Source organism: Diospyros lotus, chromosome 7, assembly GCF_014633365.1.
Source record: "Diospyros lotus cultivar Yz01 chromosome 7, ASM1463336v1, whole genome shotgun sequence".
Taxonomy (NCBI): domain Eukaryota; kingdom Viridiplantae; phylum Streptophyta; class Magnoliopsida; order Ericales; family Ebenaceae; genus Diospyros; species Diospyros lotus.
In genome coordinates this window covers 2,409,640-2,435,401 of record NC_068344.1, presented here as the reverse complement: position 1 = coordinate 2,435,401, position 25,762 = coordinate 2,409,640, and the positions used below count along the sequence as shown (strand labels likewise).

Genomic DNA, 25,762 nt, shown 5'->3' with positions numbered 1-25,762 from the left:
AAGAAAGGTCACACAGCTACTCACCATCCTGAAAGTGCCTTAACTCTAGAGCAAAAGCCTAGTGATCAACCCGAAGGTGGAAAAGGAGATATTAATTGATTAGATTTTACAAGAGGAGAGGAAGAGTTCGATGAAGAAATTGAAATGGTGGGCCATATTAATGTTGTGAGGTGTGCGTTGATTGAGAGTGTTGATGGTGGAAAATGGAAACTTACCAGCGTTTTCCAAATATGTATTAGGAGTGGAGAGTGGACTGTATATTGGTCAGAGATGGGGGTAGTACCATGAATGTGGTCTCTAAGTCTACAATCACTCGACTACACCTTAAGGTGGAACCACATTCGAAGCCATTTAGGGTTGCATGGGGTGAACAAAACAACCTTGACGACAGTCACTGAAAGATGCCTTGTTCCCTATTCAGTTTAATGACTACAAGGATGACATTTACAGTGATGTGTTGCCCATGGATGTTGCCCATATTATTTTAGGTCGCCCTTGCCTTTATGACATGAGTGTAGTACATAATGGGCAAGAAAATACCTATGTCTTTACCTATAAAGGGAAGAAACTCACATTGATACCTACTAAACCTTTTAGAAAATGCACTAGGACAAGACCAAGTAAGCACCATTGGTCTCCAATAAGAAGCACATCCACCTTGTCACTCACAAGGTACTTGAAAAGGAGTGTCAAGAAAGTGGACATCGGTTAGCTATCATAGCTAAGGAGTCCATTTGAGTACCTTTAAAATGAGCTTGGAGTTTCAATTTGGTATGGAGTTGTTACTAGAATTTTTTGATATCATGCCCAATGAGCTTCCTAGTGACATACCACCTATGAGGGATATCTAGCATGCCATTGATTTAGTTCCAAGGTCCCACTTGTTAGTTTGATTTTGAAATGGTTTTGATGATGAGTACTGTTACACAAAACTTTAATAAGTGTTGGTTAAGTGTTTTGGTCTTCAAGGTTTTAAACTTAAACATTACTTTTGAATAAGTCTTGAAAATGTTCTAAAATTGTATTTTAAGTCTTGTTCTAAAATGGAAGAACTATCAAGTAATCATTGAGTCCATTCAAGCTACTTTATTAATATATTGGACTTTAAGTTTTTGGACATGTTAAAACTAATTGTTTTGGAATTCAAAATTTTGATATTAAACAATTCTTGAAAATGTAAGAAAAATCAATTAAACATTGAATCTAGTGAAAAACTGTCAACCTATTTTTCTAAATTGTTGACTCGTTCTTGAAACAAGTTGACCAATTTAATGTATTCATTCTGGATCAATGTTTCAAAGTTAAGACAGTCGACTGGATTTTTATTCTTCTTTGAAACTGTCAACTAATTCTTCAAAACTGTTGACCGTCTAATATGCATACTCTCAATTGTTTGCAGTCGACTATTTCTGTAAACTTGACAATTGAAAGTTTTACCAAAATGTCAACTGATTTTTCAATATTTTGAAATAAACAGTCAATTGCATTTTGAAAACTGTCAACCGCTTCTATTAGGAAATTTACTAACAACTAGTTTTTTATGTTTGAAATTTACAAGTTTGATCTCCAGTGACTATATTAAATGAAGAGAGGTCAAAAGATATAAATGCTTAGATGTTTGAAGCTTAATGGTGAAGAGAGATGAAGAGATTTAAGAGAAGATTGAGCTAAAGCTTTAAAAATTATCTGTTCATTGAGTTTTCACTGTTTACACTATTTTTCTCTCTTTCACAAGGCTTGATTCATTCTTTGTAATTTCTATTTTCAACCTCCTCCTTGTTGAAATTTAAGAGAGAATTCTATTTTTGAGTGTTGCATCTTTCATTTCTTTAAACTTTGTATTTTGTAAGAAGTTTTCCTAGCACGACGAGCTAGAAGGCTAGTGGTATAGCTAGCAGTTGTATTGGACTGTGGTTTGCAGTCCTATTTGTACTTTATTAGTGGATTTGAAAATCTCTAGTGGGAGCTAGAGTAGTTGATGTAGGCTGGGAATAGCTGAACCACTCTAAAAATCTTGTTGTCTCTTATGCTTTTATATTTTCTCAAAGCTTTTCATTACATTCCACTTCAATTACAAACTTTCAGCATCATTAACATTCATTGTTTCTCATATACCATTATTCAAAACAAGATTTTTAAGCAACCAATTCACCCCCCCTCTTGGGTGTGTGCTGCTATACAAGCAAAGGTGATCTAACACCAATTACCTAATTTGCCCCATATTATAGGATGAACATAAAAGAGGAAGTTGAACTAAATAGGCAAGCGGATGAATCATTGACCACGGGTTTTGTCAGACTTAGCCCTTGATTTATACCAACCATTTTAACCCTAAAGAAAGATGGATCTTGGAGAATGTGCATAGATAGCAGTCATTAATAAAATCACCATCAAGTAGAAATTTCACATTCCTACATTCTAAGGTCGGAAGTTGTGTTGGATATGTTAGCCAGTTCTAGTTGGTTTTCCAAGATAGAGTTGCAAAGTAGGTATCATCAGATCCATAATCAACTAGGAGATGAGTGGAAAAATGCTTTTAAGACCCAGTATGGACTTTATGTATGGTTAGTTATGCCCTTTGGCTTGTCCAATGCTCCTAGCACCTTTATGAGTGTTATGGCACAAGTGCTCAAGCCTTTTCATAGGAAAATTCTTGGTTGCCTACTTTGATGACATCTTGATCTTTAGTAAGTCCCAAGATGAGTATCTAAGCCACCTCAAACAAGTTTTTCAAACTATTAAGGTAGCAAAATTGTATGTTAACCTTGAGAAGTGCTCCTTTCTACAACCCTAGGAGTTTTTCTTAGGCTTCAATCTTCATTATCTCTACCCAAGATGTAGTAAGATCCTGAGAAAGTTCAAGCCAATAAAGAGTGACCTGAACCCAAGACAATGTTTGAGATTTGTAGTTTCCATGGCCTAACCACATCTTATAATAGATTCATAAAGGAATTTAGTACTATCATGGCTCCTATCACAGATTGTATGAAGAAAGGAGAGTTTCAATGGCCTAGCTCAATGATTAAAGCCTTCAAGGAAATTAAAGAAAATATGGCCATGACATCTGTCTTAAGGCATCTCGATTTTAGTAAAGTTTTTAAGGTTATTTGTAATGCATCTGACATTCGTATTGGGGCTGTTCTTAGGCAAGAGGATCAACCAGAAGCATTCTTTAGTGAGAAACTCAATGAGGCTAAACAAAATTATTCCTCACATGATAAAGAGTTCTATGTTATTGTCCAATCTATTCACCATTGGAGGTACTATCTATTGCCACAAGAGTTTGTCCTGTATTCTAATCATCAGGCATTGACATATTTGTGGTCTCAAAAGAAGTTGAATTCCAAGCATATTCTAAGTTGGTTGAGTTCCTTTGTGAGTACCCTTTTGTCCTTAGGCACTGTTTTAGAGTCGATAACAAAGTAGATGATGCCCTTAGTCGGGTAGTCAACCATCTTCCAAGTGATGAGCACCGAAATTACTAGCTTTAATAAGGTGAAAGACATATAGCCCACTTGGCGCTGATTTTAGGCACATTTACCTCAAGGTTAGCGCAGGTGATTGTCATCCTGCTGTTGATTTTGTCATTCATGATGGTTATCTCTTTTAAATAACTCAGTTATGCATTGCGCAAACTTCATTTAGGGATTTTCTAATCTAGCAAAATGCATGCAGGTGGATTAGTAAGTCATTTAAGGAGGGACAAGACCATGACAGTTGTTAATGATAAATTTTTATGGCGTCTTTGAAGAGGGATGTTTCTAGGATTATTTCACATTTTCACACCTATCAACTATCTAAGACTAAGAAGCACAACCCTAGCTTATACACCCCTCTTCTGATCCCACATACACCTTGGAAAGATGTGAGTATGGATTTTGTTCTAAGATTGCCCGAGACAATTAGGGACATGACTCCATTTTAGAAGATGTGGGTAGGTTTTCTAGGATCGCACATTTCCGTCCATGTAGTAAGACAACTGATGCTTCCCATGTGGCTAAGTGGTTCTTTTGCAAGGTTGTTAAGTTGCATGATTTTCCTTCTTCCACTATGTTTGATAGGTATGTCAAGTTTGTTAGTTACTTTTAGAAAACACTAAGGAAACTCTTTGGGACAAGTTTGAAATTCACTTTGCCTTCCACCATCAAAACGATGAACAACTAGAAGTTGTGAATTGTAGTTTGGGAGACTTGCTTAGGTGTCTTGTCAGTGAGAAGCTTGGTATCTGGGACTTGGTTTTGCTAACTGTTGAATTTGTCTATAACTTTCTTAATAGGTCCACTAGTAAGAGTCCATTTGAGATTGTTCACTGCCACTCCCCTTGTATCCCTATTGATCTTATACCATTACCCCTAGATGCCCAAATTTCTGAGTCCGCTAAAAATTTGATGAAAATTTGCAATGAGTAATGTTCACTGAATCACTATAAACATGTTGCTAATGCACATCCTAGGGCTAGGGACTTTAAAGGAGGTGATCATGCCATGGTTTGCATTCGACCCAAACACTTCCTTAAACATTTCGCTAAGATATTACATGCTCCAGCTAGTGGTCCATTTCCTATTATTTGAAAACGTGGACCTAATGCTTCTTTACCTGAATTTACTTGATCATAGGAATATTAATCTTGTTTTCAATGTGGAATACTTATCACTTTACCAAGGTACATTTGAGCCTTCTATTTTTCCCACCACTGTTCTTGCAGGTCGCCAAGTTCCTCTTGCTCTACACCCATAGCAACAAAAGGATGTGATTGATGTTGTGCTCGACAATGAGATTGTAGCTTCTTCTCATGGTGGTGGTTATTGGAGGTTCCTCATCAAGTAGAAAGAGCATCCAAATTCTGACAGTACATGGATTACTGAGGATGATTTTCGAGTTTTAGATCTTGATTTCTTGGTGTGGTACTTGCAGTCCAACTCATCAAAGCTGGGTTTTTTTCACTAGGGGGAGAACAATGGGGGCCAAGCAAAGAATTTTTTTGAGAAATATTATTCTAGGGCAAAATATAGAAAATAGAGAAAACCATACTTTTGTTTCCGTATATTTCATTTCCTTCTCTTTTATTTCTTTCCTAAGTAGTTTTAGGAAGATTATATTTCTATTATAGTTAGGATATGATTTTGTCTTTGATATGTTACGGAACTAGGGAGGTTTATGGTCTTATATAAACTCCTTAGAGATGTATTGTTAAGTAGACTTTGATAATGAATTTGAATATTGAGAATTGATTTGAGTAATTAGGATTACTCCTGTGCTTTTGTTTCAAGTTCTGCATCAGATTATTTTTTGGCCCAGATTATTGAAGCCACACTGTCACAGTACTAAGATCTATAACAAGGATAAAACAGGCCCATACCATGCAGTCATTTAAGTTTATTTTGAACTAGTGATGTTTAGCATCTTCATTGATTTTCAGAACAAATTATCAAGTCGGACCCTTACAGCCAGGAAAACCATAGAATACATAATGATTCATGGTTTTATCACAACTGACCAAGTATCAGGCAGAATGATCTTTACTGAATGACAGTTTTATGTGGTCATTTGAAAATCTTCAGAAAATATGAATCAAAAAAGGCTAAAGCCACAATCTAAATCAGTGCAGGAGAATCTGCAAAAATGGCTTAGCATTTTCATGAAACAATAATAATGGAAGAGAGTAATTTTGAAAAAAAACATTTGTATATATATCACAACAAACTCCAAATCAAATTAAACGGCAAAATTACAGACTATAAGCTGACGCGGTACAGACCTGTACATCAGATTCTTGTGGAACTCCACATCCTTTTCAACCTTCAATTCAATTGCCAGGTTTTTCAAATTCTGCAACCTTTCCTCATCCGCATTATTCCGACAACTACCAACAAATTGGAGCTTAGGCCTAGGGATGTTTGCATCCAATTTTTTAATGACTACTGAAAAAGACTCGAGTTGAAGTTTGTGTGCCTGATGCAATGAACCAAGTTTAAAGCAAGATTAGTACAACAAATAGACACCAATAATGACCTCTGAAGAGTCTATAAAAGGATGCCCACCTTCTCTGGACGAAATTGAGCAACAGATATGATTGTTGAAGATTGTGCGGGTCTTTCCAGTGGAAGCATCTGTTAAGAGTGCAGGCAGCTGGTTAGAATTCCCAACTATCATATGTTGAAGCCTAATCGGAAAACTAGAAACCATAGGAGGAAACATGCAACATTTCTATGGGAAAATTTACCATACCCAGTAATTGATTTATCAAGGATTTCCTAGCACTCAATGTTTGGCAGTATTAAATGGGTGATGCAAGTATACCCAATTCATAGAAGAACTTTGGCAGCCATGCGAAAATGTTGGTGTTTGCAAAAAAATTCACAGATTGATATTGAGATGCACCTGTCAAGTTAGCTACAAAAGCAAGAAGTTACTTCCTATTCACAATTCATTCACCCATGTTTTCAAAGTTCCTTTTTTCCTGGTTACCAACCATGTGTGTCCAACAACCTGCTCTGAACTGAAGTAGATGACATCCTGAGAGCAAGAGCAGAGCAGGAAGAATTTGGCTGCACTAAGAGGATATCATCCTATTTGGACGTGTGTCAAGTGATAGTTAAAGCGAGTTAGTTGGTTAATTAAGAATTAGTTGTACAGGCACTTATGATACTTAGAAATGAGTCATCTGTAACTACTTGGAGGAAATACTTTTCAGCATTGCATTGATACTAGACTACTTGAACTGTTGATGCAGCATGGGAGGAAGGACCAACAAAACACATGCAAAATTGGGCAAAAACAGTGTAAGATCAATTCTGGAACAGAGATCTTAAAATTATGGTTTAAGAAATCCTCAAACTTGAAAATAGGATAAAACGGCTGCCTACAAAGTCTCTTAAAAGACTATTCATACTAGGTTACTAATCCTTAATCACACAGGAATCCTAGTCCTTGACCACAAGGAATCCATCTAATCTAAGGAATCTATCTTTTTTTTAATAGTCATGCGCTAGTCACATGACAACTTATTAAAACTAATAAATAAAAAAGTATTTAAAACTTAATAACTTAAAAACTAAGCATAATCAAACAAATAAAAATAAAATAAAAACCCTAATAACTAAAAAACTGCTACTGCATCAATCTCCCCGGCTTGAAAAGAAACTCAGCTTTGACGAGAAAACTTGGACGTATTGATCATAAATGCTAGGATCAATTTTTGCAATTCTTCTTCAAATATCCAAGTTCTTTCTATTGGAGGTTTGCCCAAACACTTTACAAGAAATCGATGATAAAGATTGCCTTGTCAAGAATGAGCCTCTTTCATGTCAAGCACTTCAATAACTTCTCTTGGTTTCTTTGGCAATTGATTAACCTATTCCTTGGTAGTAGCTTCGTCATTCTCTCCATCAAATCCATGGAAATCATATAAGTCAACATCATTAAAAATTGGACTGATTTGAAGATAATCTAAAAGCATTGGGAGGACCATATAAGCATTGGAGCTAAGCTTTTTCAAAATCTAGCATGGTCCAATTTCTCTATACTTGAACTTATGGTAAGTTCCTTTGGGAAACCTCTCCTTTCTAAGATGCAACAGAACTTGATGACCGTCAAATAATTCTTTGAACCTCTAATGTTGATCAACATTTTCCTTATAAAGTTCATTGCTAGATTTAAGGGTAACACATACCTCTTCATGGATTCTCTGAATATGGTCAACAAAAGCTTCTGCATCTTCACTGATGCGAACACCTTGTGGTAATGGCACAAGATCTAACATGTGTTGAGGCTTGTGACCATAAGCAGCTTCAAAGGGAGTCTTCTTAGTAGTGCGGTTCACTAAAATGTTATAGGTAAGTTCATCATGAGGGAGGATTGTATCCCAAACCTTCACATGGATCGCCAACAAGGCATCTCAACAAATTATCAAGACTCCTATTCACCACTTCAGTTTGCCCATCTGTTTGTGTGCTTGAATATTGCAGTTGAGTTCTCAACTTCCTCCACAAAAAATGCCAAAAGTGCCCCCATAAATTTCACACCTCTGTCTGACACAATAGTAGTGGGAATCCTGTGTAAATGCACTATTTCTTTGAAAAACAATTCAGCCACATGCAATGCACCAATAGTTCTTGAACAAGGAATGAAGTGAGTCATTTTGGAAAATTGATCAACCACCACAAGGGCAGAATCATGCCCCCTAGCAATTTTTGGCAACCCAAAAACAAAGTCCATGCAAAGATGAACCCAAAGGGAAATCGCAAGTGGTAAGGGCATATACAAACTAGTATTTTGGGATTGGCCTTTTGCAAGTTGACAAACTCTATATTGTTTCACCAATCTCTCAACATCCCGGTTCATCTTTTGGCCAATGGTAACATTCACTCACCATTGCCAAAGTTTTATCTTGCCCAAAATGTCCTCCCAAACCACCTCCATTAAGTTCCCAAATGATTTGTTCACATAAAGGACCTGCTAGAATACATAGTTGGTTACCTCAAACAGTATCCATCATGCACAACAAAAGGATTGGATGACTCCATGGTTGGCCCTTGCAAATTTCTCATCACTTGGCTGAAGTAGGAATCTTCTTGGTATTGATTTTTCAGCTCCTCAAAGCCAATGACTTGAGCATGCAAAGTAGCCAACAAGGAACCACATTTGTTAAGTGCATTGGTCACTCTATTCGACTCCCCAGACTTATGCTTCAAAGTGAAAGAGAATTGTTGTAGAAAAGAACTCCACCTTGCCTGTTTTGGGTTGAGTTTCTTTTGGGAATTCAAATATCAAATCGTCTCATGATTTGAGTACACCTCAAAATCCCAATATAACAAATAATAAATGTTGCCAATGATGAAGAGCACAAATAAAATCATAGAACTCCAAATCTTGTTGGTGTGAAATATGTTGAGCCCTCTCCAATCTTCTTGTTCCACCACCTTTGGAGTAGATAAAACCTGTCGAACAACAAGGTTTTTGCCTTGTACAGGTAAAAGGTCAATTTCCTCCTCATCTTCAACATATTCATCATAAACAGGTTCACCAATGTTGTCTTCATGCTCAACATCTGCTTCTAGTAAATTAACTTGACGTGGAGGACAAGAATAAGAAGCATGGCCCAACTCATGACAGTTGAAACATCAAAGGGCAGATTGTGTAGGTTTGCTATCAACACCTTTTGAAGCTCCAAAGTGGATGTTTTCCTTCCCTTTCTCATTGCGACTTGAACCCCCAACAACTCTAGAGGTTGTTCTTCCAAAACTATTGCTTGTTTAGTCCTTTGTTTGGGCACTTTTCCAGCCTTGGACAGAAGCTGGAACCTTGGGACTTCACACAACAGTCCCTCAGGTCATTAAAGGACACCTAACACCATAACGAGCTACTCTTTTTTCAGCCATTATACCATATTGTCAAGCATCTTCAAGGTTAAACAAGCAAAAAACTCCCACCTCATCTCTTAGAGATTGGTTCAAAGCAGCCAAAGATCATTAAGTCATCTGTTCATTGGATTCATTAAACCCAACATGAATTGATGGATTATTGAACTCAGTTGTGTACTCCTCCACTGTCATTGCCTTTTTTCTTCAAGGAATGAAATCTCTCATATAACGTCATAGCATAATGAGCCGGCAAAAATTGCTTCCACATCTTAGCCTTCGTATTCTCCTAAGTCTGAATTTTTGGCTTCCTTTGGCGAGCCGCTGCTCTAAAACTCTCTTCCGCCATTGAAGGACAATACCCTTCAATTTCAGCTTCACAAAGAGAATCTTCCTGTCTTCAGCCATTGGCTTCCACTCTTTACCTCTGAACTTGGTTCCCAACTTAAAAAATCCTTAACATGCATCATTCCATCAAAATTAGTAATCTTCTACTTTAATTCCACCACCTGGCAAATCAAGTGCAGGTGCCAACCACTCTTTCAGTCTGCTTCATGCCCCAAAATCTGAGGTCCCACCATCATGAAAGGGGTTCTCCTCTTCTCCATCAAGTTCTCCCTCCAGACCACCTTCCGGCAGGCCAAAAGGGTTGTGGTCACCTTCAAGAATCTCCATACAGGTTCCCACACATTCCTGTAAAGGTCCTGTAGAGCATAAACAACTTGCGACAAATCTTCAATCATATGCCCCATTGCAGCCAACTCTGTTTCTTGGCCTTGATTGCCTCTTCCAAGACCTCCAGCACGTCCAACGATCACTCAAATAGAAAATCCTAACACAACTATAGGATTATTTTGCTCTGATACCAATTTGATGCAATATGGGAGGAAGAATCAACAAAACAAGTGCGAAAATTGGGCGAAAACAGTGCAAGATCAATTCTAGTATGAAGATCTTAAAATTAGGGTTAGGTGACTCATGACATGCAGGAAGCCCTTAAACAACCAAAGTGGAAGATGGTAGTTTTTGAAGAAATTCAAGCTTTGGAGAAGAATGAGACTAGGAAATCTTGGAATTACCATCACGAAAAACCCGTGGGCTGCAAATGGATATTCATAATGAAATATAGAGAAGATGGGCATATTGAAATATCTAAGGCCCATCTTGTGGCAAAGGGCTTCGCACAATCATATGGTATTGATTATTAGGAGACTTTTGCCCCAGTTGCTAAACTAAATACTATCCGAGTACTACTCTCTCTTGCAGCAAATTTAGATTGGCCTCTACACCAATTGGATGTGAAGAATGCTTTCCCAAATGGGGACTTAGGAGAAGAAGTCTACATGGAAATGTCATAGACCAAGGGTGTGGTGCTAATTAGAGTCATTTAGTGGCAGGGATGTAATAAAACAGTAAGGAATAATTCAAATTCCTTAAAAGCACCAGGCGCGCGCTGGGGCAGTATCTAACTACAGCGCCAACTTGTAATTCTTCCCTATAAATACCAAAAGGTTGAGGATGGGGAATTATGTGAGGATTATACCACAAATTCCCTTCCCTTTAATTTCTCAATTCTCTCTTCTCTCATTCTAATTCTCAATTTTTCTCTATCTCCTTCTCTCAAACTTTCCCGCATAGATCATCTCCTTCCAATTTACGAAAGGAAACCTACTGTCAGATCCAAGCCTGACATTTGGTATCAGAGCCCAGCGACCTGGAGTTGGTAATAGCCGACGAAACGCACACTAAGCAATTGGAGAACAGATTAGATGCAATTGAAGTTTGATTGCGACAACACCAGGAGCAGGTGGATGAGAGGTTGGAGATGATGGAGTTAGGAATGAGGCACACGCATGAGGAGATTCACCGGAGTAGATCGAAATACACAGACTCGCTAGATCGTGCAGTGAACGGCATTCGAGAAGAATTCGTTGGACTCAGCCAGCAATTGACCGCAGCTTTGAGCATGTTTGCGAGGCAACCGAACGTCAGTTTGCCAACGGGTTTTCCTCCAAGGACGCCATCCGCACCCATCCTGACTTCATCGATAAACAGACCGCGACCTCCAAAGCCAAGAGGTGGCGGAGATCCAACTGAATTCAGAGAAGGTATGAACTACCGAAACTATGGAGGGACCAATCCACTCCATTCGGGTCCGCGAATGGAGATTCCAGCCTTTGATCGGGATAAGCCGAGGTGGTGGATACGCCGGTGTGAACGGATGTTCTATCAACATCGCATTGCTGAAAGGGATAAGGTATGTATGGCTGCTTCTTACTAAGACGACGTAGCGGATGCCTGGTTCCAAACTTGGAGCCATGGTAGAGTGGATTTGAGTTGGCCGGAGTTTGTTAGTCAATTGTGCCAAAGGTTTGGAGAGAAGAACCGATCTGATGTCATTGAGGAGTTTAACAAGTTGAAACAAAATGGCACGGTGGAGGAATACCAAACTAGATTTGAGGAGTTGAGGGCCTTACTTTCATTGTCTCATCCCTACCTAGATGAGGAATATTATGTTTCCAGTTTTATCAGTGGACTGGAGGAGTTAATTAGGCCGACAGATAAGATGTTGTTTCCCACAACGGTGGCCCAAGCAGCTGAATAAGCTCATCTGCACGAGCTATCGATGGAAACCTTTGCTAGTAGGCATAGGCTTTCATCCAAAAACAACCGAGAGGAGCACAACAATGGAGGGTATCACAAGGGTAATACTTCACAATGGTAGAGAGGAGGATCTGTGGGTAAGGCCATCCAGCCTATTGTACAGCCCAGGAACCTATCAGTGGACCAAAAGAGACAGTTAGGCATATGTTTCGTTGTGGAGAGAAGTATGGGCAGGATCATCAGTGTAAGAAACTTCTCCTAACTATGGAAGGATAGGAAGAAGGTGAAGAAGAGGAAGCAAGGATAGAGGCAAATGACAAGATCCTTGAAGGGAATGAAGGAGGCGAAATTTCCGTGCATGCTCTACAAGGTCAGGCAGCTGGTAGGGTCATTAAGGTAAAGGGGTTGGTCCGAAAAAGGAGTCTAGTTGTATTGATTGATAGTGGCAGCACTCATAGTTTCCTTGATGAAACAACCGCCCACAGTCTGCAGTGCAACCTACAAGAAACGCCTCCTCTTTCAGTGCTAATAGCCAATGGGACTAAGATGGTAAGCCAGCTCAGGTGTAGAGGATTCAAGTGGTTAATGAGTGGGCGTGAGTTTTCAGCTGATTTGAGAATACTCAAACTGGGAGGGTGTCATGTTGTGTTAGGGGTAGATTGGATGAAGACCGTAAGTCCCTTGGTGTTTGATTTCAACACCCTGGAGGTCACATTTAACTGGGAGGGCCAACAAGTAACCTTGCATGGTAGTTAGGAAGCTGGAGAATGTAAGGTTGTCTCCGGAAAAAGAATTTAGAAATTGTTGGAACAGGCGAGTACAACCGTGGGACAACTACACTCTATTTACGCGATGGATGTTGGGGGGAAGGTTGCTGGAGATTAGCATCATGTCCCACACAAGGATAAGTCCTTGATAGCGGAGAACGGCCAAGTACATCCTCTTAGACCCATTCACGATTTATTATTGGAATTTGAGGATCTGTTTGCCACTCCCCAAACCCTTCCACCCCACTGAATACTTGATCACTCCATTCACCTTAAACCCAACAGTGAACTCGTAAACCTAAAAGCCTACCGATACTCCCCTATACAAAAGGAAAAAATAGAAAAACTCATAAGGGAAATGTTGTCCAAAAACCTTGTGCAATCAAGCCAAAGCACCTATGCTTCACCAGTCCTCTTAGTAAAAAAAAAAGGATGGTACGTGGAGGTTTTGTGTGAACTATAGGCAACTTAACTCACTAACCATCAAGAACCAGTTCATTATTCCCATTAATCAGAGCATCCATTTTTTCTAAACTAGATTTGACCTCTGGTTACCACCAAATTCGCATGAATCCCGTTGACTGCCCTAAGACTGCTTTTAGAACCCATCAAGAACATTACGAATTCTTAGCAATGCCCTTCGGCCTAACTAATGCTCCCGCTATATTTCAAGCATTAATGAACCACATCTTTGCTCCCTATTTGCGTAAATTTGTCTTGGTATTCTTTGATGACATCTTCATATACAGCCCCACCATAGCCCAACATCTAACACACCGTAAGCTGGCATTTCAGATCCTTAGATCCCATAAATTGCATGTGAAGAGGTCTAAATGTTCATTTGCAGAAGAAAAGGTGGAGTACTTGGGCCATATTATCTCCAGACAAGGAGTTAGTACCGATCCCCACAAAATTGAAGCAATGAAGAGTTGGCTAAGGCCAAAGACAGTGAAGGAGCTACGGGGTTTCCTAGGCCTCACCGGATACTATAAAAGGTTTATAAAATGCTATGGGATGATTAGCAAGGCGCTAACTAATCTATTAAAGAAGAATAGTTTTGTGTGGGGCCCAGAAGCAGAGGAAGCATTTGAATCTCTTAAGGCAACCATGACTCAAGCCCCAACACTAGCCCTTCCAGATTTCTCCAAGGAGTTTGTCTTAGAAACGGATGCATGTGATACTGAAGTAGCTAGAAAGCTGATGGATACAATCTTTAAAATTCATGGCTTACCTAAGGCGGTAGTGTACGATCGTGACAAGGTCTTTATCAGCCAATTCTGAAAGACCTTATTCCAAGGGCTAGGAGTCAAGCTGCACCTTTCTTCAGCATATCATCCCGAGACCGACGGGCAGACAAAGAGAGTCAATCAATGTCTCGAAACCTATCTTAGATGCCTGTGTATCTCCAAACCCAGAAGCTAGAGTAAGTGGGTGGCGTTAGCACATTGGTGGTATAACACCAACTATCATACCGCACACAAACGAACCCCTTTCGAGCCTCTGTTTGGTTATCTGCCCCCCATTATCCCGGCTGTAATGCACTACTCTCCCATGGAAACATCTACTGACCTATATCTGAAGGACTGATAGGAAGCTCTACTCACCATCAAGCAAGAACTGGCTCTAGCCAGTCAAAGAATGAAGCAGTTGGCAGATAAACACAGAACAAAAAAGCAGTTTGAAGAAGGAGAAGAGGTTTATCTGAAAGTCAGAAGGTTCCAATAGCACCTATTCTACAAAAGCCCAATATCTAAGCTCAGCCCCAAGTTCAATGGGCCATTCAAAATTCTAGCTAAGGTGGGACCCGTGGCTTATCATCTGCAGTTGCCTGAGGGAGTGGGACTTCACCCAGTTTTCCACGTTTCTCTTCTGAAGAAGTCTCTTGGCCTAACAGAGTTAACCAGTAGAACACTACCAGCACCACTGGAAGCCATAGAAGAGACAGGTGAACCCTTGGCAGTGCTTGACAAACGAGTTATCTACAACAACACTATTCTGTTGACTCAAATACTTGTGCAATGGTCTCATCTACATCTGGACAACACAACATGGGAGTATCTCCCCGACCTCCTGCAACGATTTCCCAAAATAACCGGCCTCCTTTAATTTCTTGGGGACAAGAAATGTTTTAAGGGGGGAAAATTGTCATAGACCAGGGGTGTGGTGGTAATTAGAGTCATTTAGTGGCAGGGATGTAAAAAAACAGTAAGGAATAATTCAAATTCCTTAAAAGCGCCAGGCGCACGCTGGGGCAGTATGTAACTGTCGCGCCAACTTGTAATTCTTCCCTATAAATACCAGAAGGTTGAGGATGGGGAATTATGTGAGGATTATACCACAAATTCCTTTCCCTTTCATTTCTCAATTCTCTCTTATCTCGTTCTAATTCTCAATTTCTCTCTATCTCCTTCTCTCTAACTTTCCCGCCTACATCATCTCCTTCTAATTTACGGAAGGAAACCTACTGTCAAATCCGAGCCTGACAGGAAATTCCTCCAGAATTTGAAATTGAAATCACAAAGAACAAGGTATGTAGGTTGAAGAGATCACTTTATGGTATCAAACAATCACCTAGAGCCTGGTTCAAAAGGTTCACAGAGGTAGTCCAAAAGTATTGTTATACCTAGGGACATTGGTAATCACTAGATCCCACAAGAAAACCAATCAAGACACACTTAGATGAGAATATTTAGGCGAGAACAATCCTCTCACACCCTCACAAACCCTCTCGAATTTATTTTCCAATCACACAACAAAAAATTATATGAAACAGAAACAAGAAAAACGAAATTGAAAAACAGGACAAAAAACACAAACCAACAAGAAGAACAAGCAGATTATCCTGGTTCAGAATGCCTTTGGCAAACCTACATCCAGCCTTCAAACACCCATCAAGAGCAGCCTTCTTTATTACCAAGAATAATCAGTACAACAGTTTGAGTAATTTCTCTTATTCCCGAGTACATCCAACACTCATTTTCCAAGATTACAAAGCTATCTTGCTCACTAGCCTTTCTCTCTAAATGAATGTTTGCCTGATACAATAGAATGAGAAATCTACCTCTCTTGCTACCCCTTGCCCTCTATTTATAATAGTGGGTAGATATCCCAATGAAGACTATTAAATATTTATAGTTTAACCCCCCAACTATCACTAATTACATATTGAGAAATAAACTTCTATTTAATACTTCATTGACCCTCAAAATACATTGTTTTCACTGATCTTCTCATCCTATACTCTAGACAACTTTTAACAAGTATGGATATGTCCAATGCCAAGCAGATCACGCACTTTTTGTCAAACATTCTTCGGGAGAAAAAATTTATATTCTCATTGTTTATGTAGATGATATTATTATCATAGGAAATTATCTTTCTAAGATGGGATGTCTCAAAGAAGTACTTGCAAAGGAGTTCGAGATTAAAGACCTAAGAAACCTAAGATATTTCAAAAGCTGGGATCTTTATTTCCCAAAGAAATACATCTTAGACCTCCTAAATGAAACCGGGATGATGGATTGCAAGCCAGATGACACACCTATGGATTCCACTACAAAATTAGGCATTGGTAAGGAGAGTGTTCCAGTTGACAAAGGAAGATACCGAAGATTTGTGGGAAAACTTATATACCTATCACAAACAAGACCAAATATAGGTTTTTCTGTAAGTGTGTTCAGCCAATTCATGACTGATCCTAAAGAAGAACACATGGAGGCAGCGTGTCGAATCCTAAAGTACCTGAAATTAAATCCGAGCAAAGGATTGATGCTTAGAAAAACTAATAACAGAGATGTGGAAGTATACAGTAATGCAAACTAGGCTAGATCAATTCAAGACCGAAGGTCAACTTTCGGATACTATTCATATGTGTGGGGAAACCTTGTTACTTGGTGTAGTAAAAAACAATATGTGGTTTCTTGAAGTAGCATAGAGGCTGGGCTCAAAGCTATGGCTCATGGGTTCTATGAAGGAATGTGGTTGAGAAGAGTCTTACTAGATATGAAAATTAATGTTGAGAAGCCAGTAAAGGTGTTGTGTAACAACCAGTCTGCTATTAGCATTGCTAAAAATCTAGTTCATCGTGACCGACAAAACACGTGGAACGTGACCGACATTTCGTCAAAGAAAAGTTGGAATAAGGAGTATTTCAACTTATTTATACACCTACAACCAATCAAGTTGCAGACATACTTACTAAAGCATTGCCGAGAAAAATATTCAAAGACTTGAGTTGCAAGCTTGGTTTTAACAACATTTTCAGCCCAGCTTGAGGGGGAGTGTGGAGATTTCAAGCATTAGTTGTCTTGGCATTAGCTAGCTAATTAACTTTGTTAGTCGACTAATTAACCCGTTAGCTGACTAACTAGTTAGTCAACTAATTAAGTCATTAGCTAACTAATTAGCTTTGTTAGCTGGCTAATTAATCTATTTCCTAATTTCTTAGTTTCCTTATTTTGTAGAGTCAACTTGTTTCCTAGTTTGGGTGGAGAATAAATCACTCTCTCAAAACTAGCTGTAAGTTTCCTAAACTAGTGTAGTTGTAACTTCCAAATAAAGTGTACATAAATCTCAAAATAGGAAACTAGAAAGGATATACTCTGTATATATTCCGATTAAACTGATGAATAACATCATATCTTCTCCCTAAATCTTTCTGCAATTATATTATATGTATTATATTATATTTAATCAAGATTGATGAACCTAGCAGATCTAAGAAGAAAACCAGAAAGAAGAAGAAGAAGCAAAAGAAGAGGAGGTGGCAGTGAGGATTGCAGAGATGATGATGAAAAAGGGAGATGAATGGTAAAGATAGAGAAATCGAATTGAGTTTTTATACTCGGCAAAATCATCTAAACAATACAATTTTTTAATCCCACAAAGGTGTCTCCAAGTTCCTCCCCAGCTTCAAAATACTTCATTCCTTCCTGATCTTGTTGTATTACCTATAAAAGGAGTTGATATTATCTTGGGTGTTCAGTCGTTGAAAATCCTAGGGCATGCATTAACTGATTATAAGGGTTTAACCATAGAATTTTAGAGGAAGAGCAAATCAGTGAACTTGCAAGAGCAGCTACAACTCAATGAAATACCTTTTAGCAGAAGATAATTGCATGAACTGGAGGAAAATGAGGTTATATATGAATTCTTCCTCCTCAAGGATGAAATTACATGGGAGACCCTCAGATATCCCTTCCCTATCAAAAGGTGCTGCAGGATCTTTTTCATACTTATTCTAAGGTCAGAAGAGCTGCCTCCGTTTAGACAAATTAACCACTAGATCACCTTGTAACCTAACTCTAAACCCATAAATGTCAACCTTGCAAATATCCTCATTTCCAAAACAATGAAATAGAGAAAAAGTTGCAAGAGATGTTAGATGATGGCATTATACAACCAAGTAATGGCCTTTATTCTTCTCCAGTTTGGTTGGTGAAAGAGGAAGATAGCACTTGGAGGTTTTCTATAATTGATAGAGCACTCAACCTTGTTCTATTAAGGATAACCATACCTGCCATGGATGAATTGAGTGAGTTAGATGGTGCTGAAATGTTCTCTAAATAAACCTCCAAGATACATTGGGGTCATTAATGAATTCTTGGTGATGACTTTTGGCACTAATGCCCCTGCCACCTTTCAAGCTTTAATGAACAACATATTTTAACCCTACATAAGAAAGTTTGTAGCTGTGTTTTTTGATGATATTCTCATCAATAGCAGTAGTCAAAGTGAACACAAGTTACATTGAGAAGTGGTTTTAAGGGCATTGCTCCAAAATGAATTATATGCTAAACAGAGCAAATGTGCCTTCTAGCAGTCTTCCATTTAATATTTGGACCATTGTGTCCAACAAGATCCTAAAATGATTGAAACAATGCTTTAATGGCCTACTACAAACCAAATAAATTGAGGGGTTTCTTGGGCCTTACAGGCTATTATAGCAGTTTTACACAAGAGTATGCAAGTTTACTGCCCTTCACTTGCCTGCTCAAAGGAGCATAGTTCTGAAAGGCGCAAGGCGCAATGAAGCGCAAAGGGTCCTAGAGCCTGAGGCGCGCCTTTGCGAAGAGAGGTGCACCTTTTAGAAAAAAAATTCAAAATCTTGTAAAATCATAAAAAACTATCAAATTATCAATAATAACACATGCATATCATTAATGATTCATTATCTTCAAATTCTAAACTAACATCATCAAAGTTGATTCATTCATCATGCAAATTCTAAACTAGAAACATCATCAAAGTTCAAACTTAAAGTCTCAAACTCAAAAAAGTATCAATCATCATACAAAGTTCTAAACAAACATATAAACACTACAAGTCCACAATCAATAAAGAAGTTTTAATCAATCATCATCAAGGAGATCATCAACATCAAGGTCAATATCTTCATCATCCCCTTCAATCAAGAAAATGTTTTCATTTTGAAAAATGTTATTTTTCTAAATCTAGAAGATTAGCGCATTATAAGGAGACATATAAGAAAATATTTTCATTTTGAAAAACTATCTCCCGGTATTTTGATAGCTAATATTCATTGTTGTTAAAATGATTTTTAATGAATTTTTCAAGAAATAGTATATATGTATTTTGGGGGTAGTAAAATCGCTAAATTCTGAGTTTATACTAAAATCAAAATTCTATTTTCTTATTCTTATAGATTTTGATTTTTTAAATATTTTTATTGAATCCAAATGGGGGGTACTTTCTTATTTACATTTATGTATTAAAGTAAATGGAGGGTAAAATATAAATAAAAAAAAAATGTGGACATTTACTTAAACTAAAGAAATGTAAATATGTTGTAATGTATACATGTTGGAACTGCGAAGAGGGGAGAAATTGGGCTGTCTAGATTTTAATTAAAACCTAGGTTTCATGAGGCGCGCCTCTCGCCTCAGCGCCTCACTGTGCAAGGCACGCACCTCACTGAAATCGCCTCGCCTCGACCCAGGCGAGGCGCTGAACTGGCGCCTTAAGGCGCCTTGCGCCTAAGCACGCCTTTAACAACTATGAAAAGGAGGAGCTTGGAAAGGCAGGCAGGAGGCTAAGAATGAATTCTTCTTAATGAAGACTAAGATGACAGAAGCCTATGTTCTTGCCTTACCAAACTTTGATCAGCCTTCAACCCTTAAAACTAATGCTTAAAGTGTGAGAATTGGAGTGGTCATCACTCAAGAAGGTCACCTTATATCTTGCTTTAGCACCTCCTGGATTGGCCAAGGCATCAAACTATGAAAGAGGTCTATATGCCATTGTCTAGGCTGTCTGAAGATGGAGAAAATATTTGTTGAGAAGATCTTTTACTATTATAACTAATCACAAGAGCCTTAGAAAGCTAACGAGTCAAGTGATTCAAACTTTGGACTAGCAGCATTACTTCAGTAAAGCTTTGTGGCCATGACTGCCATATTTTGTACAGGGCTAGTAGGAATGCTAATGCTTTCTCAAGGCAAGACATTCCTACCTCTAAAAAGTGTATATTCTTAAAGCTGCACTCTTCTCATGGTTGCATCCAGGCCTACTAGTAACTTGTTACAGCTTAGCTCATAGGACCATTGTACAATCATGGTAATGGTAGATAGACTTCCCAAATTTTCTTACTTTGGAGTTTGGATCTCTACCCCCTCATCACACCACTAGCAAGGTTGCATAAATCCTCATTCATATAGTCATCAAGCTTCGCGAATTTCCAAAATTGGTTGTTTCAAGTAGCGATTCAGTCTTCCTCAGTAAATTTTGGCAAACAACCTCTCCATTGAAGGGGGATAACACATACGTTCAGATTCAAGTTTCAGAAATGTATCTAAGGGCTTTTGTGTTAGAGACTCCTAACAGATGGGATCAATTCTTACCTTGGACTGAGTTATGCTGTAGTACATCTTATCACACTTCTATAGGCATGTCTCCCTTTCAGGCTCTTTATGGAAGAATTCCACCTTGTATTCCAGCCTATGTAGCTAATGCTTCATCATTGGAAGTTGTGGATAAAATGCTGCAACAAAGAACTGACCTCCTTAGGGTTCTAAAGGTAAATCTTCAAAAGGCTTAGGATGGGATGAAGCCTCACATAATAAACATAGTAAGGAGGTTCATTTGAAGGTGGGAGAGTGGGTGTGGTTGAAGCTTCAGCCTTACAGACAACACTTCCTTGCCCACAGGTCCAATTATGAACTTTGCTCCAATGTAATGGACCCTGTCAGATTTTAAAGAGCATTGTAGTCTTAGATAAAGGTCAAGATTGCCAAACAATTGCAAGATCCACCTTGTTTTCCATGTCTCTTAAACCTCTGAAGGGAACTATCACTGAAATCATCAACCCTCTTACTGATAGTACTGGTTGTAAACCAGTGATACAGCTCTTTTGGCCATACTCAATTCTCAACAAGTAATCCATGGGGGAAAGGGAAGGAAGCACGTTCTAGTTCAGTGGACTGCTTTTGGAAGATGATTCATGGGAAGCTTATTTGCAATTTAGGAAGTTGTATCTAGGTCTTAACTTTAAGGATAAGGTTATTAATACTAGACTACTTGTATTGACATCCTCAATGGATGATCAGTCAATTTCTTCTCTCTTAACATTCTTATTTCCCTCTGTAAATTTTCTCTGATATTGGAGATGGTGATCACTGTTCTAAGACACTGAGAAAGTTCCTACCAAAGAGATAGACAGATAGACAGAAATAACAAACAATAGGGAGGGAGGGAGATTTTGAAGGAGGCTCCAACAAGAAAGATAGCATATGCAAGCAAAAGAAAACTAAACAATAGAACCAAATAAATGATGGAGAAATACCAATAACAATGGGGTCCACAACAAAAACATTACTTTCATATAACTCAGTGGTAAAAATAATAAAACAACGGTGCAACCTACATGATTTGGCTTTTTTTTTTTTTTTTTTTGGGGGGGGGGGGGGGGGGGGGGGGGTGTTGAGCTCCTTGAAAAAAGCATTGGTTGCTCTCTCCCTCTCTGTGTGTGCCACACATCTGGGCATGCATGTGCTTAGCAAGTGTTACAAGGAAGTCAGTCATCAATCAATTTTATATCTAGTTTTCTTAGAGCTCAAGAATGTGCACCATAGAACTGTAGAATAGATACTATACAAGAAGCCATGTGAATGGTATGATTAACATTAAGAAACTACAAATTTGCAAACCTGAAGACCTGAAGTGTCACAAGGAGGATAGACTAGCTTAATACGATCACAGATGCCCCAAAGCTTTTCTATGTGTGAGTAAGTCCATGAAGAATTCACCATTGCAAGGTCCACACAGGAACCAACGATCCCATACATCCAGCTAAAGAACATGTAGTAGACAAGTTTGCACTGAGATAGCCATGTGCTGCAACAAAAAAGAAAAAAAAAATCTCGAGGTTTAGACAAGAGGAGAACAAGTAATAAATATTGCAATACTTATCTAACCTCCATAAGCTAAGGTCAAGAAATTGAAAACTCTGCCGGGAGGTAAATATCTTTCGAGGATTATGCCTACCCTGAAAGCCTTAAAAAAGAAAATATCTGCAAGAACATTTTGGCAGAGCATAGGCATGTTCTAAGATTGAAGCTGCATTGCCAGCAAACTATTGAAGAGGTATAAGAAAGATTTAGTAATCCAAAAAAAAGTGTTGTACATTATTCTTGATTTGTTGGCCTGGTGAATATCTTAGCTAGAACTCAGACACTTAACCCAATCAGGCAAAATGTGCCTCACACACAAAAGATGCCAGAGGAAAAACCATTTTGACAGTGCCAGTTAACTTGTAGCAAAACACAGGAGTCTACAAGGTTATACACTCTTTTCATAGGAAAAAGTGTTGGTGCCATTTTTCAGAAAGCAAGTAGCATAAAAATAATACAAAACAAACCTGTGAGCAATTCTTGCGTTGTTGTTATACATTGAACTTCTCCCACGAACACGTGATATCATGTCTAAGCTGATTGTAGGGTAATGTGTATAGCAAACAACTTTACATCCAAACATCCGGGCAACTGGATACGTAAAAGCATATCCACTAGTATCAAAATAATACACAGGAGTAAACTTGCACAAAGCTTCCCATGAGAGATAGACAGAGCCAAAGCTTTGACCAACCATAGTGAAGCGAGTGTAAGTTGTTTCTTCAATCCACTTCCTTTTGTGTAAGTGCACCACCTTATTGACAAAGCAAGAAATCAGCGCAAAACACCCACGGAACAAAATCTAAAGTAATCAAATCCATTGTTCAGAGCCAATAAGACTTGGAACAAAAGCGTCATTGCATAACAAGTTCAGATAAAGAGAAAACACGTGCGAACATTCAATTAACTTCTAGGTAGAGTTGATTGCAGGTTTCCTTCATAGCCATAAAGATACCATTGTAAAATTTCATGATGCTGGATGATACTAGCCCAGTGAGTTACCAAAAATTCTGGCAATCCAAATCATTTAAAAGGCTAGTAGAGTAACCATTACAGAGGTGCCAATGTGAAGGCCTCTGGTCATTGTAAGCAGGTGTATTAAGAGGCTAATTCTTAGTAACATTTTGTACTGCCATTATTTGGAAATTGGGATCACGTGCAACAAGTGTGAAAAACTAGCTTGTCCAGCAAAAAGCGGGTTCATTTGGTCCCAAATCAACTTCTTGCCCCTGGCAGCCAACCTCTTAAGTTTGCAACAATCAATGTGCCCTTAGATAAATTGATGCAACTTACAAAATGCAAGAGGGATGCATTGTCAATTGTTAAAATCAGGGATACAATTGACCTAGTCATTGTAGTAAAAAAAAAACCTCATTTAGTATTTTCTGAACTCATCCCAATACTTCCTATTGATATATATAAATACTAATTCATATGCATCAAATCTCAAATTTCAGCTCTCCCATACTAGTAGTAAACCTAGCAGAAGTTTTTGCTATTTTATTTTGGAATTATCTCAGCAACCAAACAAAGAATCATTACACATCCTGATTATGCATCATACAACTCTAAACCCAAATAAACCAAGAAAATTGGATACACACACGTATATATGCACATATAAAAATGCGAAATTACACACATCCTGCATATATATATTTATGTAGGGAGCTATTTTATATGGATACCTTAGGAGGGTAAAGCAGCTTGACTCCAAAGCGATCGATGGCCCGCGCCATCAAAGTATCAGGCGAAGCATCATGATCGCCGGTGTAGATGGCGCAGTGGAGATCAGGTCGCTCCTCCTGAATGGCCTTGACGGCGCACCACAGAACTCTCTCTCCGCCGCCGCCGTCGTTGGTGTAAGGGTGGAAGAAGCCGACAGCCCTTTGTCTGTTCCTCCGACATCCGATCGTCACAATGGAAACCAATCTCAGAATTAGGGCGAAGGCTGCAGATATCAGAGCCCAGACCAGGTATGCCATTCAAGCTGAAGAAACTGTGCTTCCGATCAAAAATCTAATGAGCCTCCTTCATGTCAAGCACTTCGATATTAATTCATATCCGTTTCAATTTTATCATTAATTTACTTTAAACTTTTTTTTTTTTTAAATCTCAATTTAGTCCCTCCACTTTTCGTTATTTGTCATTTAACCTCTATTTTTTATTTTAATTAAAATATACCTTTATATTTTATAAACTAAGTCATTCGTGCGAAATTTCATATATATTAAATTTATTTAAAATTAACAATCTCACAATCATAAATTTTATTTACAAGTTTCAAGAACTACATATTTTTCACAAATTAATAATTAATTTAACATACGATAAATATAAATAACTTATACAAAATAATAAATAATATGACAACATATAATAAATTAGTAATATAAATAATAAAAATATAAAATATAATAAAAATTTTAAAAGAAATATGACAACATATGATAAATATAAATAGCCTGCACAAAATATTAATTTTGTCAAAATAACTTAAACAATTTATTTAAAATAATTCAATTTTGTCTATGTAGGGAAAATAATCTCGCACAAAGCCAAAACACTTTATGTTAGTAGCGAACAAATCGAATCACAAGTGATAGCAACAAACACAAGAACAGAAAGTTAAACTTCCCTTTTAAAAATACCAATGAAGGTTACAGCTTATTCAAGGCTCAGATCTGTATATCATCACCTACAGCGAACCAACGAGAAGCTCTCCCAAATCGAAATCCAATCAGCCTAGCTCGGTACTAGCACACATCAAGAAGATCACACAGAAATGGTTCACACAGAGACCCAACGAGTTCAACTAGGTTTCTCTTATTTTTCACACTATCGTCCCATCGAACCCACATAGGTTTTATAGCCATCAAGAGATAAACCGAAACCAGCAAAAAATCCGTCAAATGAGGATAAATGAACCAGGCTTTCGGAGAAGATAGAAATTGCGAGATAGGAGGAGAGGATAAGCTAGGGTTTTGGACGGAGTCGCAAACGGTCAGAGAAGAAGTAGGTCACAAAACGAGAAACAAGTATTATATACCTAGGAGAGGGCTGGCCAAGTTGGGCTTCAATTTGGGCCTGAGCTGCTGGGCCAAAATTAGCCCTGCCTCCTCAAAGGCCCTTTGGGCTTGCTTCTCTATTTAGTAACCTGCACATTGGGTTGTATCCACACAAAAGTGGCCCACATGATCATCATAGCCTTGGGATGTTTGGTATCACAAACAACAAATCTCCACCTTGATACCAAACATCCAGCAAATCGGAACCCACCGAGAATGCACAAAAAACACGCATAATGCACTAAGCAAAAAACAAATAAATAGCACACAGCAATATAATAGCACTCAGCATAAAAATATCACACAGCAACAGCACATAGCTTATCAGCACTCACACAGAACTGATTATGTTATTTTACCAATATTTAAGAGTGATAAACAGCTCCTAAATTTTGCTAATGTGAGAACCTTAGTACCCATATCTGAGGGGTTATAATTAGTCATAATTTTCTCCAAATTAATAGTATTTTGAGACACTATGTCACGTATAAAATGGAGTCTGATATCTATGTGTTTAGTACGTTCATGAAACATGGGATTTTTGCACAAATGAATAG

General features: G+C 38.3%; 1 protein-coding gene across 1 annotated transcript in view; it reads right to left on the bottom strand.

The window, feature by feature from the left end:
- LOC127806517 (GDP-Man:Man(3)GlcNAc(2)-PP-Dol alpha-1,2-mannosyltransferase) overlaps positions 1–24,174 on the bottom strand; it is a 28,310-nt gene extending 4,136 nt beyond the window's left edge. Inside the window, exons 1-5 of the mRNA XM_052343868.1 lie at positions 23,826–24,174; positions 22,605–22,891; positions 21,895–22,081; positions 6,042–6,110; positions 5,759–5,952 (exon numbers count right to left, since the gene is read on the bottom strand). Coding sequence (XP_052199828.1) covers positions 5,759–5,952; positions 6,042–6,110; positions 21,895–22,081; positions 22,605–22,891; positions 23,826–24,122 — 1,034 coding nt within the window. The 5' untranslated portion in view covers positions 24,123–24,174. The remainder of the gene's footprint in view (positions 1–5,758; positions 5,953–6,041; positions 6,111–21,894; positions 22,082–22,604; positions 22,892–23,825) is intronic.
- Positions 24,175–25,762: the final 1,588 nt, after the last annotated feature.